Genomic DNA, 16,761 nt, shown 5'->3' on the forward strand with positions numbered 1-16,761 from the left:
CCAAGTTCATTACAAAGTGCAGGTCATGTACAAATGCCAACGTGAAGCATTTTAATATGAGACCCAGTATTATTGATTCCCCCTCTAACTAAAATGCTTTAGCTATTTTCTATTTATTTCTTAATGTGAATGTTGCTTTTCAATGCAGAAAATTCTTGAGAATAAGTATTTCCTATTTAATATTTGTCATTATGATCTATTTTAGTTCTAAAAATATAAAAGGCATTTAATGTATGTTTAGGAATGGAAATGTCCTAAGGTTTTTGCATCACATAATCCACAAAATGAAGGACTAGAATCTTCCTCTCATCAACATAACTTAACACTCACAAAATGAAAAATAAGCCTAGGAAGTAATGTGACAAGGTAGATTCAGCTATCTTCAAATGCCAAGACCCTAAGAAGTAGATTAAGCTAAAACTTGATAAATTAACAGCAGAGAAGTCTAATCCCTAATCTATGACTTATTTAGTATCCACTGTTCCACCTGCCCCCATGCTCTAGAAGAACATCACAAGGACTTGTTCATTGAGAACTACTTGGCAATTAATTATATGACTTTCTGTGATTTCCCCCATCCCCAGGTTTCATGCCATTTTTCTGTGGAAACAAGCAGAAGAACTCCACTCTGCCCACCCCACCCCACTAACCTCTGTGCAAAAGAGGTAGAGCCATAAAACAACAGAAGTATGAGAAGAGTGCTCTACTTACAATAACAAGTTATTACTAGAGGGACATTCAGCCATAGAAGCTAAAAATAGAAAAAACATGAGGCCTGAAGGAAAAGGGAGGATCATATCTGGGAGAAAATGTTATTCTCCCCAGAAGTTACTTAAGACAAAAACAGAAAAAACATATTACCTAACATAAGAAGACAATGTTAAGGTAAAGCCCTGTCAAATTCACAAAAGGGGAAACAATAAGGATGTAAAAGAAGAATATAGATGGGGAGACTGAAATTACCAAATATCTCAAGAGAAAGAAAATGCTATTAATAAGTTAGAGCATTAGCAGATAGTTTGGGAAAATATGAAACAGAAAAGAAGATGACAACCAGTATATCTAAACAAGTACAAACATCTCAGAATAAATATTGCAAGGCATGGGAATTTAAGCCAATACCTGATGGAGAAGTGGACATAATGGATTCCCGAGAGGGAGCAGACTCACATCAGAAGGTCACTGAATTATGTTTAAAAAAAGAGAGACAGATGCTTGTAAAGAGGAGGGAGAAAGAGACATAAATTATGACCTAGAAGAACAACTAAAGTCTCCAAAGGCAAAAACCAAGAACCCAAATATAATACCCAAACAATATAACTAAGAAAAAATTACTATGTTCTATCTTAATATTTGAAAGCATTAGAAGGCAGTGAAATAGAAGGGAATGTAGGAATGAAAATAGAATAAAAGGACTGGGGAAAATATGGAGCATTTCATCCAAGCCTCATATCTCCATGCTAATACAGTTTGGAACTGTTGTCATTAATTAGGAATATTATTAATGGATTTCATTTATTTATTCATTTTCTTGGTTATGGAAAACTTAAATTGCATCTTAAACTGCTTTCATATCATTTATTATAAAATAATTGATTACATATAATAACTGATTTTATAATTAGAACCAATCACTAAACTGTATATTAGATATCAATTATGATAGTATATTAATCATAACAGAATAGAGTGGGGTATAAGATTATTGCTACCAATAAAATTAAAAGCTTCTATAATCAATTTAGGAATATTCAGTGCACAGCTTGACTGAATCCTGATAAAGATAACAAACAAGATATGACCCATAAAAGGTGCTTAAAATATGCATAAATTGAAAGAATAAGTGGCGAACAAAAGGTTATAAAGTGGAATATTCACTCTTCCTGGTGACTAGAGGAGAGAGCCTTGAAGAAGAAGAAGAGTAGAAGAACAAAAAAGGAAACTATAAAAATGTGGAAAGGCCCCAATGTCAGGGGAAGGAAGGAATTTGAACTTCAGTCATAAAAAGCTGAGGAAGTCTCCAGGTGTAACGACTTTTCGGGCTACTGGACCCAGGCTTCCAACGCCGAGACAGTGGGACTGTCTCTGTGCATCGACTTTTCCATTTAAATCTCTTTCACGCACAAGTGTCTTTGTGCACAAAAACGCACAAAGACAATCATCATCCTCGGTTACCGAGAGACTACTACCACCATAAAAAGCATAGTAAGAATCTGAGCAGTGGAATAGCCCAGGCAAAACAGATAAGCAAAAGGACTAAAATAGCTTTATTATATATTTTTATATATTACAATATTGTATATTATATATATATATATATTCACTATATATAGTGAAGCCAATCAATCACGTTTAGTAAAGGAACTGCCTACATTTTAGGTCCACTCTCCCTGTAAAGAATTCCAACCCATCTTCTAGGAAAATAATATCCCTACAGAGCAGCTCATCAACACAAAGTTAAGCTTCCATCCTCTAGAGGAAAAGATCATGTCCACTGACCAAGTGCTACTGGGATTGCAAAATAGATATCCCGGCTCCTGAGCTTCCCCAAAAGGAGAGACCCATAAAAATGGAGCAAGTCTATATCCATGTCTCTTCCCCTCTGGTTTCTCCCAGTCTGCCAACCTGAGTAGGCAGAAGTACAGCAGAGAAAGGACTGAGCGCCAAAGTAACCTTTCACAGAGAGAAAGCCATATACAAATTGCTTGTGATTTCATGGTGAAGACTGATTGGAATCCCAGGGAATCCCTGGCTCCTCAGAGGCCTCTTTTACTTTCCCTAGCATTTCCAAATTGCATCCCTGCATTAGACAGAGGCAGAAACCATTTCCAAATACAATAGAGCTAATAAAACAAAAACTCAAGTTTAATTTGCTCTCTTCCTAATGATAAAGGAAAACCCTGCTCTGCTTGGGAGGTATCTTTTGGGACAAGACATCCCTCATCTGTATGCCATCATTTTCCTACTAATTTAAGACTATAAGGGGAGGGGAGAAGAAAGCCATTCTGTTGCTGCAGAGCCACAGGATAAGAAGCATGGACAGAGTTAACTTCTCATTAAGATTCAGAGATGTCCTTTGCTTCTCAAGTCCTTTATAGGCAGTCTCTTGGGCTTCCCCAAGCAGAGAAAGTACAGATTCCCATCCTGGCACCACAGAGAGTTGCTATCACTGATAGCTGCTCCTTCCACATCTCACTAAACACAGGGTAGATACCAATTTGGATGTTATTTGTTTTCACCTGGTGAGCTGGGAGTCAGGAAAGTTAACCCTGGTTCTCTTTCCCAGGGACACAAAGGAACAACAGCCCATATTTTTATCATGAATGTTTCCATGCTCTGTCAACCATGAGCACAAACTAGACACAAGTTAGAGATGAGATATATGCATTTGATTTATTAAATTAGCAAATAATTATAACATACATATGATCTGTGTATTATATGCACATACAAGTCTTCATTTAAAATGCACATAGCCCCCTTGTGTACAGACATCATAAAATAAGGACAGAATTGGGCGTGTTTATCCTTTAAATGAATTTTAAAAACACAGTGAGGATCTCACCAAGGCAAGCTTAAACAATGCCAACTCCCCAATGTTTGGAACCAGGGTTGTGAGGCTCACACAATAGTGGCATTGGCCATCTTGTGGCTGCCTCCTTGGTGATATCTTAGGATGCAGTTGGTACAAAATCTCCATGGCAAAAAAGGTGGCAAAGTACAGAGCTCAGAGTGAAGGCAGGGACAAAGAACCGGCTCCTATGGGAAAAGGTGGAATTAGAAAAGAGATCCTATAGTATACTGGCCGGCTTCCTGAGGCAAGAGAAATATTTACCCAATCTCATTGCCCATAAGACATGCCATCCCCATAAACTGACCCAAACTCTACACCCATAATAGGATTAACCTTCCTTTCTGCTACAAGTTCTCCTCTTGCATATAACCATTCTACATAATATTCCCTATATCTTTCTATATCTCTCATCTTAAAGTTGAGGATACAGTCAATTATTTCATCAATGCAGGGAACTCTTAGAGACTGTAACCAACATAAGTTAGAGCCTCCTGCTCTCCACCTTGTAGAGGGAGTTGTTCAGAATCCTGGGAAGGTAAATAGCTTGCCCAGGATTATAGAAGCAACAAACAAGAGAGACAAGACTTGAACCCAGATCTCCCTAACTTTATAGTCAACTCTTATCCTGTATGCCAACCTGTCTCTTGTCTCCCAGTGGGCTGAGGGTTCCTTGAGGTCAAAAGCTACGGAGCCAACTGCCATAAGTCAGTTTTCCAGAGTCCCTTTAAAGAGATGATACCAAGTCTCCTTACCAAGAGTCAGTCTTTTGTTCTGAAGAGAACATTTTTCCTGATCTCCCCAGGATGCCACAGAGTTCTCGACTCCAATGGATGGGGCCATATTCACTAGCCTGCATTCTCAGGGCACGAGATTCTTTGTGGTCCCGAGATGGCAGATTAGCAACAGGCTCCTCCTCCATCTTCCGTGAGCTTGTTGTCCTACACATGGGAAAATTAAAGAGTATGTTCAACCAAGGGAAATACATTAAGTGACTACTATATACAATGTCCTGGGGGTCAGAATCAAGAGAGATGAACCACTTGAGTTGAAACATCTTGTTTTTACCACATATTTGAAAAGCCTGTGTGAAATATATGAAGAGTATTTTTTGTGAGAGATCAGAGCTATCCAGTAACACTTCCTATAGACAGAGGCAATTAAGCAAAACTTTGAAGGAAATTAAAGCTTTCAAAGAGCATAAGTGAAGAAGTAGGCTCCTGGCAGAGTCATGGAACTGACAGGATACAGGAGGATGACCAGCAAGAATTTCTACTCTACTTGATTGGGAAATAATTTATAATAAAGACTAAAAAATGGGTTGAGGTTAAGCTTTGAACTCCAAGGGGCTTTTGCATATTTGGAAGATGTGGCCAGGTTCTACTATTCTTCAAAAAATGATTCAATCCTTCCTTCAGGCTTTATTCCAGTTCTCAGCCTAAAATTTGTAATCATGGATGTCAAAGTTGGACACCGAATCTTGGGTATCACTGTTGAATAGAATATCAGAGGTCCTTAAATGTTAGAAATAGCAATGGCCTGGACCATCTTTTCAAAGTGGACTATCGGTCATCTTTTTCCCCCCTTTTTCTAGCAGGTAGAACATCTTGTACATCAGGATTTAATAAATGCTTGCTGAATTGAGACCTTCATTTTACAAGAGAAAAAAAGGACAAGGGAAGTAAATACTCCCTCGTATAACTAACAAAAGATTTTTCTTCCCCAAATCTGGCTATTTCTGCCTTCAAATTCAGGAATTTTTAAATTTCATCTTGACTCTCCACTGTCAAGCCTCCATTTAATTAATGATTAATGGCAACACATTAACTAATAAGCAAAAGGATAATATAGTTAAGGTGTGAGGAGACTATCTTGGCATTAAGATGAACAATAACAGAGACCCCAGCTATATTACTTACCTAAACACTGTGCAGGTCAAGGGGAATTCACATGACGCATGACCAAACATGGCACACACGGGAGTATAATAGAGCTTACTTTTATAGATCACATGTGTTTCAAAAGCCTAAAACAGAGACACCATTTAAGTCAAAGGATTACAAAATGTTATTACTTGTGCGCTTAACCCCGATTCCTCCCAAATTTTCCTTGTGTGATACACCACCTTCTTTCTCCATAATCTACTTTCATCCTTACTCTATGATCTTTGTCCCTTTATCAAATAGACTAGAATTCCCCCAGCCTTAAAAAGCCTCCACTTCATTCAAACATCCCCTTCAAGATGTAATTGTGTCTCATTCCTTTCACTGGCAATAAAACCCATTGTTCTCATTTCCTCCTCCCTTCTCAACTCCTTGAAATCTGGCATCTACCCTTCCACTCACTCAGAAATGATTTTTTCTCTAATGTTATTGGTGATGTTACCAAATATACTCACTTCCTCAGTCCTTCCTGATCTCTGTAGTATTTGATCCAGTTGACAAAATAGGATTTCCTACCTGGCTCTTCAGTGCTGTCTTTGTCTTCTACTATCCAGCTATTTTTCCTCGATCTCCTTTGAAAGATCATCCTCATATGATTATAATCCCAAACTAAGACTGATCTCTCCAACCTCTCACTATAGCAGCTCACACGAGTTTAGCCTACTCAGTATAGCCACTTCTAGTGTCTAAGTTTCCAGTTCTTATTATCCCTCTCCTGCCCTCTAGATCCACCTTACCAAATTCCTTTTATCTGTCTCTACATTACCATCCTTTCCAACTCCACCTTCCAAAATAGAACACCTAGATTTCCCAGGAGGCCATCCTTCTCCCTAATTCTCTCTTCCTGTTGAAGGCATCACCCTCTTTTGGAACACAGACTGGAAACCACCCTGTCTTTGACATTTATTGTTATCTTCTGTCATGTCAACTATTAATAAGCCTCTTAAGACATCATGTCCCTTCTATGCCACTCATACAACCTAGTCAAGGTCCTGTTCCAACCTCTGCCCAGACTGCTGCAAACTCTTTTGTCTCACCCAGATTCATGCTTCTCTTTTCACAGTTGTCCAATTGCTGAAACCATGGCTCTTGCCACGCCCCTTCAAGATTCAAGAAGGTCCAATAGCTCCCTCTTGCTTAATGGAACAGATATAAATTATTTTGCCGTAACTTGTAACACACTTAATTGTCTAGTTCCCGTACCCCAAAGGAGTGTCATTACATCCCAGTTTATTGCTGATCCTTCTCCTTCCTAGGTTTTACAACCCCATCCTAAATAGCCCACTTCTTGTCCATTAATTGTATTTGTATAGGATGTCCCCAAGGCCTGGAAAAGTCTCCCTTTTCACAGAATCCTTTTTTCACAACACTGCTGCTTCCTAGCAAAAGACTCCCTGATCCCTCCATCCCCCATATCATATTTTCTATAAAATCTGCTTAAAAGATTACAGCTATACATGTTTGCCTTTCTTTATGTCTCCAGAGCCAGGCCAGGCATGCAATAATCACTGCTTACTACTGGAAGAAATTAATATCAGAAAAATGAAGTAAAACATCCCAACTAAAAATTCAGTGTGGAGGCTTTGAGAACAAATGCCTTTGGATCAGAGTCAGATGAGCAGCCTCTAAAACCACTCACTCACTCTCAAAACAAAGTCCCTCCACTCCTAAGGAACAATTTGCTGGTAAGGTATTGGGAACGTAGGGATTCAAAGCATCCAGGGCATCTAGGATAGCCTGGGATCAAGCCATGATCTGGTCAAGACTGTGGGTCCAAAGCTTGACCATCAGGTTTAGTAGTATGTCTGAGTATGTACTATGTAATAGAGAGGCTTGAAGAAATTATCAATAGCCAACTTCAGCTTCCATTTCATAGTGGGCTTTCCAAATAGTTCTTCCTGACTGGTCAGTATTCTCTCTTAGGTTTCCATCCCCATGGTAGAGATCTCATCTGATATATTTCTGAATTTCACCAAAATGACAAAAAAAAAAATAAGAGCCAAGAAAAGCTCTACTCTGGCACATTCTGGATGTATAAGCATGCACGCACACGTGCGAGCGCACACACACAGAGCCAGGGATCCTCAAGGGTGCTCATGCAAAATAATACAGCTATATTTAGCTGGTACCCAATCTGCTCATAGTTCAGTCATTCACCTAGCATTTATTGAGGCATACTAAGTGCCAGGCACTGTGCTAAGTGCTAGGGACACGAAGCAAAATTCTTCCCTTAGATTATCATTGATCTCATTTGATTCTAAAAAACAACAACAACAAAACCCTTGCCTACCTTTGCCCTATAACTCTCTTTCTACTACAAAGATTTAGTAAGCTACATGAGCCTGGGTTACTTACCTTCATACAGGCTTAGTTTCCTTAGTAAAATGGATAAGATTTATAAAATATTTCATTTGTTAGATGCTTTTATCATTCCCATCTTACAGATGGGGAAACTGAAGCATGTAGACATTCAATTACTTGCCCAGCATCAGAGTCATCACATAGTGTTTGAGGCTAAATTTAAACTTAGATTTTTGTGATTCCAGGGCTGACATTCTATCCAATATGCTATCCAGTTCAGAACCCCATCTTCCCCCCCCCCCAAGTCATCTCCCTCGGCCCAGTTTTGGAGGTGGATAACCTTGTTAAACTAAAGAATAGCCATAAGAGCTGCTCAGCAAAAATGGCAGGACCTTGATTCATCTCCTCCTTCCCAGACTGCCCCTCTTGGCCTTAGTTACAGTATCACTTCATAGGAAACTCAGTTTATATTGTTCTTTAGTATATTATGGAGTCAGTTAGAGTATTCATGAAAAAGTGGCTCTTGTGGCCACCTCTTACCTCAAACTGAATCCCACACTCTGTAACAGAATAGTGTAGCTCAAATATATTTGGCTTCTCTCCATTAACTCGACAACCCGTCCCAAGAATCAGTTCTTCAGCTTTCAAGGAACTGCAAGCACCAAACAAATTTTTTTTCACCGACACCCGGAACATGAGAAGATTACAGTCCACAGTCACTGGGGAAAGACCAAAGAACCATTTGGGTCTAGCTTTTACTGAAACCAGTAAGTGGATAAATATTTCATTGGTACCTGCCATGTGCCAAGGACTACTTCTAACCAATGGCCCTGAGAAGAGACTAGAGCCAAGGAAGCAGGAGTTTGTAGAGGAAAGCAGCCAAAGAAAGGTTCACAGGCACGATGATTTCAGGTCGCAATTATGTAGTGCCACAGAGCCGATAGCCTGTTTTACCAACATGATCTCACGTAGTCCGAAGAAACTTGAGAGGCAGGAGCTATCAGCGTACCCATTTTCCCAGTCAAGTTTAGGCTCAAAAATCAGTTTGAGAGATCTGAAATTTCTGTTGGGGTATATAACATTGAACTGCTTGCTTCATCACCACTTCCAGCTTTCTTTGTTACTAAAAATAGTTTTCTGGGGAGAAGAGGTTGTTTAGACATAAAAAGAAAAATCTCTTTTAATGAAATATTTTATAAATTATTTGTATTTTCTCAAAGAAACTAAGTTTCAGAAAGCTAAAGTAATAGAGGTCTAGGTTCATATTGCTACTAAATTTCTGTAGCAGAGATCCAGGGCTGTAGGGCAGTATTGGCCAAATAGCACAACTGGATTCCACCTACCACTCATCCCCCTGTGTGTTTTGTCTGCTACATCTTAATAGCATCTCCAAGAAGGTGGGAATCATAGCTGGATGATTTTGTTGTTCGTATTGCTAGTGTTAACCACAAGGCACTTCCCAATACAGAGAATCAAAAGGATTTGCCAAAGAAAAGACCTTTGTGAGAGCTGAAACAGAGTGAGTGCTTCAGGGGCAAGAGAAAAAAATCTGCAATAATATTCTAGAGAAAAACTAAGAAAGACTTTAGCATGCCAATCAATGCAATGACTAGTCATGATTTTTAAAAAGTGAAGATGAAATTTGCCTCCCCCAAAAAAACTGAACTTGAAAATGGAGAAAGACATAGTTTTAGACACAAAATGTGGGGATTTGATCAGACTATAAATATTGAGGAATTTGGTTGTTTTTATCTTTTGTTAAAAAATTTGCTTGCTGGAAACAGCTGGGTAGCTCAGTGGATTGAGATCCAGGCCTAGAGATGGGAAGTCCTAGGTTCAAATCTGGCCTCAGACACTTCCCAGCTGTGTGACCCTGGGCAAGTCATTTCACCCCCATTGCCTAGCCCTGACCACTCTTCTGCCTTGGAGCCAATACACTGTATTGACTCCAAGATGGAAGGTAAGGGTTTAAAAAAAAAAATTTGCTTGCTGGAAACAGCTGGGAAGCTCAGTGGATTGAGATCCAGGCCTAGAGATGGGAGGTCCTAGGTTCAAATCCGGTCTCAGCCACTTCCTAGCTGTGTGACCCTGGGCAAGTCACTTGACCCCCATTGCCTAGCCCTTACCACTCTTCTGCCTTGGAGCCAATACACAGTATTGACTCCAAAATGGAAGATAAGGGTTTAAAAAAACTTTTTTTAATAAAAGTAAAACTAAAATAAAATATCAGTTTGTTATCTGACTGCTACAATTCACAGAAAACTAAGTCTACACCTACTTAATAAGGAAGCACTCATTTAAGACAGAGTCAAACACCAAGGCAACAAAATTCACTCACTTACCTGGTTCATCATCAGCCCAGCTTAGGCAAATTAAAAGGCACAGCAAAACCAACCTCAGAAAGGCTTCCATTGTGACAAATTGGAGAGCAAGGCTACGGACCTCAACACCAAATGGGAAATTGGAAATGGGGCTAATATTTCATGGGATTTTATACTTGATTGCCCCCCTCAGGTGTCTCCAGTGATCTCCCTCTCTTAGCTCAAGGAAATCTCCACCACCTGGGGAACACAGAGACCTTTCTTTTAAAATTGGTTGTTCTCAATTGAATGTAATGGACTTCTCTACTGACAGCAATGCAATGATCCAGGACAATTCTAAGGGACTGATGTAAACGAACGCTATCCACATCCAGAGAAAGAGCTGCAGGAGTAGAAACACAGATGAAAAACATTTTCTCGATCAAATAGTTCAATGGGGATATGATTGGGAATATAGACTAAACAATCACTCTATTGCAAATATTAATAATATGGAAATAGGTCTTGATCAATGATACTTATAAAACCCAGTGAAACTGCTTGCTGGCTATGGGAAGGGGGTAAGAAGAGGGGAGGGAAAGAACATGAATCATGTAACCATGGAAAAATATTCTAAATCAATTAATTAAATAAAATTTTTCAAATAAAAAATAAAATAACTAGACAATAAAAAAATAAAATCAGGTGTTCAGAGTTAAAGGGCCTAAAAAAAAAAAATCTTCCCCTTGGCAGTGTCTGTAGAACAGAAACTTCATGAGGGAAGTAGATTTCCTAGGATCATGACACTACCTAGTAAGGGATCATACACAGAGAAATATAAAATAGAGACATAATAATTATATTTGCTCTCTGTGCTCTGTCTGGTACATGATAGGGAGGAAGGAAAACATCAGATGAATTCTACGATGACAGTTCCCAGAAGGGTTAAAAACTAATTACATAGGAGGCAGTTGGGTAGCTCAGTGGATTGAGAACCAGGCCTAGAGTTGGGAGGTCCTGGGTTCAAATCTGGCCTCAACCACTTCCTAGCTGTGTGACCCTGGGCAAGTCACTTAACTCCCATTGCCTAGCCCTTACCACTCTTCTGCCTTGGAGCCAATACACAGTATTGACTCCAAGACAAAAGGTAAGGGTTTTAATAAAATTAAAAAACGAATTACATAAACTATTTCTCTCTATTTGAAAGGTTAAAAAAACTCTGGGATATCTTTCTAACATTCTATCTGTTTTGTATTAAGTTGCTAAGTGTGAGTACTGAGTCTTTGTTGAGAGGAAAATCTGAGGTTTTGCAAGTGAGATGACTGAAAATCATGGAACTAAGGTGAGGGGTTACAGAATCCAGCATCAGAGAAACATATGGACAGAGCATACACTCAGGCTTTTCTGCTTCTGACCATGAAGCTTTGAGCCATGAATTATCCTTGTCAGAAAAAGAATAATTCCGTCTAGATTCCCTGAGACTGATCTGTGACAAACAGCGCCCCTTGCCTCTATGGCAAAGTGACCCAAGATGAAGGCATTGGCTAAATGTGGCTTACCTCCTGGGTGTTTCAGAGAACAATGCCTAGGACACTGTAGGAAGCTGACTTTGAGCACAGAGAATTCAGTCTGTTCCTTACACCACATTGAAAGTGACTGAGATAAGCAGGTACAACAAGCTCCCCTTGAGAATGGAAATGTTGAGACTCAGGTGGTTTTAACACTAATCTCATTCTAGGACTAGAAATGTGGTCCCTGACTTCATTCTGGGATTCCGCTCCTTTCCATCATTACACAGTTCTAGGAGGACTACAGAGTAAGAATGGCCTTTAGTGCCCAAACTCTCTGCATGGCACACCAAAGTGTAATTGCTCTTCTTCTCTCAGTCTAGATCATAAGGAAATTGACAGCAGCTGAGGAAAAGCAATGACCTTCCCCAATATGCCCTGGTCGTTTCTCTTCCACATATCTCATGCACAATGTGAGATCTACTGCTTGAGATCTGCCTGCCCGTTTCACTGTAACCTCTAGAGTTCCTGCTTCGTAATTAACAAGCTCCCATTCATATGAGCCCTCGACTCTCAGAATCTGAGCATTTCTAGCAGGGACATGATTTCTTCCAGATGACAGTCAATGCACGGTCATTCTTTCAAAATTTGATGTATCTCTGCTCATACCCCCATGAAACAAGGACCCTGGAAAGGAAGTTTAAACACTCCTCCTCGTTGACACTTCCAGACAATATCTTTGCCTCCATCACTCAACAATCTCTCTGCCTTTGAGGTTCATTATCAGAATGGATCAACCATTAAAGATCCTGATAGTTGATATCTGAGTTCATTTTGCAAGGAATTCTGTACATGGATCACAATCCACCTCATCCACAATTCCTGCCATTATTTACGCAAAAGGACTTCAACCTTCATCTTGAAGTTCCCTCAAATATATTAATTAATCTTCCGGTTCTCTAAATTTCTCAGCTGTCACAATGGACTTCTCCACTCTACTTCGGCTACATACAAGATTGTTCATGCCTCATGCCCATCAAGGCAAGTCACTTAGGATCTGTTTGCCTCAGTTTACTCATATTTACTGCACCTATCTCTCACAGTTGTCATGAGAATCAAATGAGATTATAATTTTAAAGTGCTTAGCACAGTACCTGGCAAATGGTAGGTTTTACATAAATATAAATAAATAGATATTTTGAAATATTAATTTTTTATTATTTTTAATTTAATTAATTTAAGTTTATTGTTTTTAATTTAATTAATTTTAAAATTAAATAAATAAATTGTCATAGTGGGTAGCAGAGAAAACTAGAGCAAATACATTTTGTCTAGAATTTCTCTATCTTGTCTCAGATATTGTTTGCATTCTACACCCCCCCATATCAGTGACATTATTTACTGCTGACGTAGTAAGGAGAGTCCTATTTTTTAGGGTGAAGTCATGAGAGATAGCTAGCCTGAAGAAGAGCCTTTCATGTTAAAAGCTCCAGCAAGTGCCTCTGTTCAATCAAGGTATACCATATCCCCTATAGCTACTCTGTAAGCCTATGGCAACAGGCCTTATCCATTCCTGGGGATCTCTGTCAATTCACCTCCTGCTTAAATGGAAACTTATTTAAGCTTTATTCTTTTGTTCCTTTGAGGAGTCTCTGTCAGTGCAGGTCAGACTCCCTAGTTGGAGAACTCAAGAAACCTTCATTGATTCCTCTATTTGGGGTTTTGACTCAGATTTAGTTCTGGTTTATTCTGACATTAACAATTATATCAAAAACTTGTGTACTGGTTCTATTATTAAGAATTGGGGGGGGGGGGAGGGAAGCTGGGTAGCTCAGTGGATTGAGATTCAGGCCCAGAGATGGGAAGTCCTGGGTTCAAGTCTGACCTTAGACACTTCCTAGCTGTGTGACCCTGGGCAAGTCACTTGACCCCCATTGCCTAGCCCTTACCACTCTTCTGCCTTAGAACCAGACAGAAGGTAAGAGTTTTGTTATTTAAAAAAAAAATTGGACATTTGGTCGTAACCTCTTTGTATAACATCTCTCTCCATGCCTTCTATATTCTCAACCAATATTTTACTCTCACTATTTTCTCCCAACCTTCTATCCTTCAGTAAGTTCCCAGGCTATCGTACTTTCTGTGGCTAATATCCCATCTTCCCTTCCCACCCTTATCATATTACAATAGTGTTCCCATAGCCACTGTTTCAAAAATCCATTGATTTGGTCACACACTGTTTATAGTGGACAGAAAATTTTAAAAATTGAAAAATTTGGAAAATTCCAGAAAATTTAAAAAAAAAAGTTTATAGGTTCAAACCATCCATCAAATAAGTACAAGCTGTAATATGGCAATGTCCTCCAGCCCAATATCTGATTCGCCTTGCTTTAAGACTCAAAAAAGTCAGTTATGTTATTGTTACTGAGTTTTGTCCTTTGTTTTCAAAGAGGACCAATGGCATTATGGGATGATGTCTTGACTTGTACATGAATTGGATTTAAGTGAGAAAGAGATCACAAAATTGTCAGCCTCAGTTTCTCTTCCCAACTCATCAAAGCCAATTGACAAGACAAAAGTCAAGTTGACTGGTGATGGCCTGGGATGTAGTGGATGATTTTGGCACCTTCAATGTCTGGCCAAGGTCTAAATTTTCCACATGCCTGCTTCAACCACCTTCATGGCTTTGGGAACAAATTGTTCTCATCTGCCCGTTCTGTCAAGTGCAAGTTGTCATATACACCCCACCCCCAACTCACTAATGGATTTGTGGTCCTTTGCTTTCCTTTGACCTGGTATAACCCATTTTTCAAGATGACTTTACCAGGATGTTGCCTACTGTGCATGCTATAGCATCTTGGAGCCATAGGGGAGAGTTGAATGCCAGATGAACACCAAAGAAAGGGTTCAACAAGACCCCACACCAGAGGTCCTAATTCTCTTTGAACATTCATATCCTCTGAAAGACATTGCTGTATAATAACGTATTATGTGCTTTTATTATTACTCTGTTTAATATTGGTATGGTCTTACTGGGCGTTTATCAATTAAACTTTATTATATGTATGTATATATAAGAAAATCACAGTATATATAGGGTCAGCAGGGGTTCGCTTATATCTGAGGTTTCAGAAATATACAGTAAATCTTGGAATGAATCCCCCATGGATACAGGGCCCCTACTATATTTTATTCCTATCACATCATCTTCTGTAAATCTTTTAAGTTCATCTTCTATAACCATTCATGGCTTGCCAAGCCCCTCTTCTGGATTATTCCAATCATCCACTACCTATATTCAATCACTCTGCTAAGAAGATGTGAAGAAAGTCACCTAAAAATGCTAATGGGTCCACTATAAATTTTGCTATTCAACCTCAACTGATAAATCATTGTAGGAAGGTTTTGTCTGGTCAGTCAACTACAGTCAACTACAACTACTTGATTACCTTCTACTGTGCATTTTTATTGTTTGTGAAAAAAATCTTTTTTTAATTTCATGAAATTGTATATATATATACCAATTGTATATATATATATTACCAACTTGGATCATCTCTATCTATTGTGGTTATTCCCTTTAGAATTTTGTATAAAAGTCTGTTACATTCAATTGTGCCACAATGTATCAGTCTCTGATACTGCCACAGACTAATACATTATAGCACAATCAAATGTAACAGACTTTCTATGAGCAGCAATGCAATGACCCAAAACAATCCAGAGGAATTTGTGAGAAAGAACAATAGCCACATTCACAGTAAGAACTGTGGGAGTAGAAATGCAGGATCAATCACATGGTTTGATGGGGATATGATTAGGGTTTTGATGGTAAAAGATCACTCCATTGCAAATATGAATAATATGGAAATGGGGTTTTAACAATGATACATGTATAATCCAGTGGAATTGCTTGTCAGTTCGGGAGGGGGAGGAGAGATGGGTGATAAAAATCATGAATCATGTAACCATGGAAAAAATATTATAAATAAATTTTTATAAAATCATAATTTATTCCTTCTGGGAGTTTGGTTTCTATTCTCCATTAAAATTATACTTTGAGATCATAAGGAAAAGTGTTTGTACAAAAATATTCCTAGCTGCACTCTTTGTGGTAGCAAAAAAAAATTGGAAAATGAGGGGATGCCCTTCAATTGGGGAATGGCTGAACAAATTGTGGTCTCTGTTGGTGGATGGAATACTATTGTGCTCAAAGGAATAATGACCTGGAGGGATTCCATGTGAACTGGAAGGACCTCCAAGAATGGACGCAGACATGGATACATTGTAACACAATGAAATGTAATGAACTTTTCTACCAGTAGCAATGCAATGAATGACCCAGGACAATCCAGAGAAACTTATGAGAAAGAAGCTATCCACCTCCAGAGAAAGAACTGTGGAACCAGAAGTGCATTAGAAAAATAAATGATAGATCATGTAGTGCAATGGGGATGTGATTAGGGTTTTGATGTTAAAGGATCTCTCTACTGCAAATATGAATAACATGTAAATAGGTTTTGAACAAATATATATATATATATATATATATTCTTGGTGGTTATCCTTTCCTGATTCCTGTTTGTTGTTTTTCATCAAGGCAGTTCCTGGTGAACCTGATCCAGCTACAGAGACTGTGAGATCAAGTCTGGATCCTTTTGGATCTAAAACTTTCCCTGGTCTTAGCAAAGCCTTACATAGATCTTTTCCTTAATTCTAACAAAAGGGGGAGGGGGTATAGTTGAGGGTTTTAGTCAAGATTAGGGACTGTAGATTTAGGTTAGGGAGAAGTAAAGTAGGACATTCTCTAAGAAGAAATTCCTGTGAAGGGATTATTGGATGTGTTGGGGATAGATGGATTAAATTTAATTTAGACAACCCCAAATTCCCTTTTCACCTTTCCCTTATTTATTAAACCCAAACAGTCCATGATTATATATTGTCTGTGTTTATTGGCTCAGGGTCTGGCTCTGCCTGCCCTGGGCTTGTCTACCCTTCCCAAACCAGATTACTGGCCTGAAAATATCATACCTGAACCTAAAAGTTAACCCAGTTATCTCAGATAGTATATATAAGTGTAGAAATAGTTACAGTCACAAAATGGAGGGGTAATACAAAATGGCATCAATTAGGTCAAGATG

General features: G+C 38.8%; 1 protein-coding gene across 1 annotated transcript; it reads right to left on the reverse strand.

The window, feature by feature from the left end:
* Window positions 1-3,373: 3,373 nt before the first annotated feature.
* LOC103093402 (oocyte-secreted protein 3-like) lies at window positions 3,374-10,300 on the reverse strand. The gene is made up of 5 exons (XM_007497553.2): window positions 10,158-10,300; window positions 8,356-8,534; window positions 5,491-5,597; window positions 4,327-4,512; window positions 3,374-3,759 (listed from the first exon to the last, which is right to left on the reverse strand). Exons 1-5 carry the CDS (start codon window positions 10,225-10,227, stop codon window positions 3,672-3,674), a joined length of 630 nt encoding a protein of 209 aa, XP_007497615.1. The 5' UTR covers window positions 10,228-10,300; the 3' UTR covers window positions 3,374-3,671.
* Window positions 10,301-16,761: the final 6,461 nt, after the last annotated feature.

Source organism: Monodelphis domestica, chromosome 6, assembly GCF_027887165.1.
Source record: "Monodelphis domestica isolate mMonDom1 chromosome 6, mMonDom1.pri, whole genome shotgun sequence".
In the NCBI taxonomy this organism is placed as follows: Eukaryota; Metazoa; Chordata; class Mammalia; order Didelphimorphia; family Didelphidae; genus Monodelphis; species Monodelphis domestica.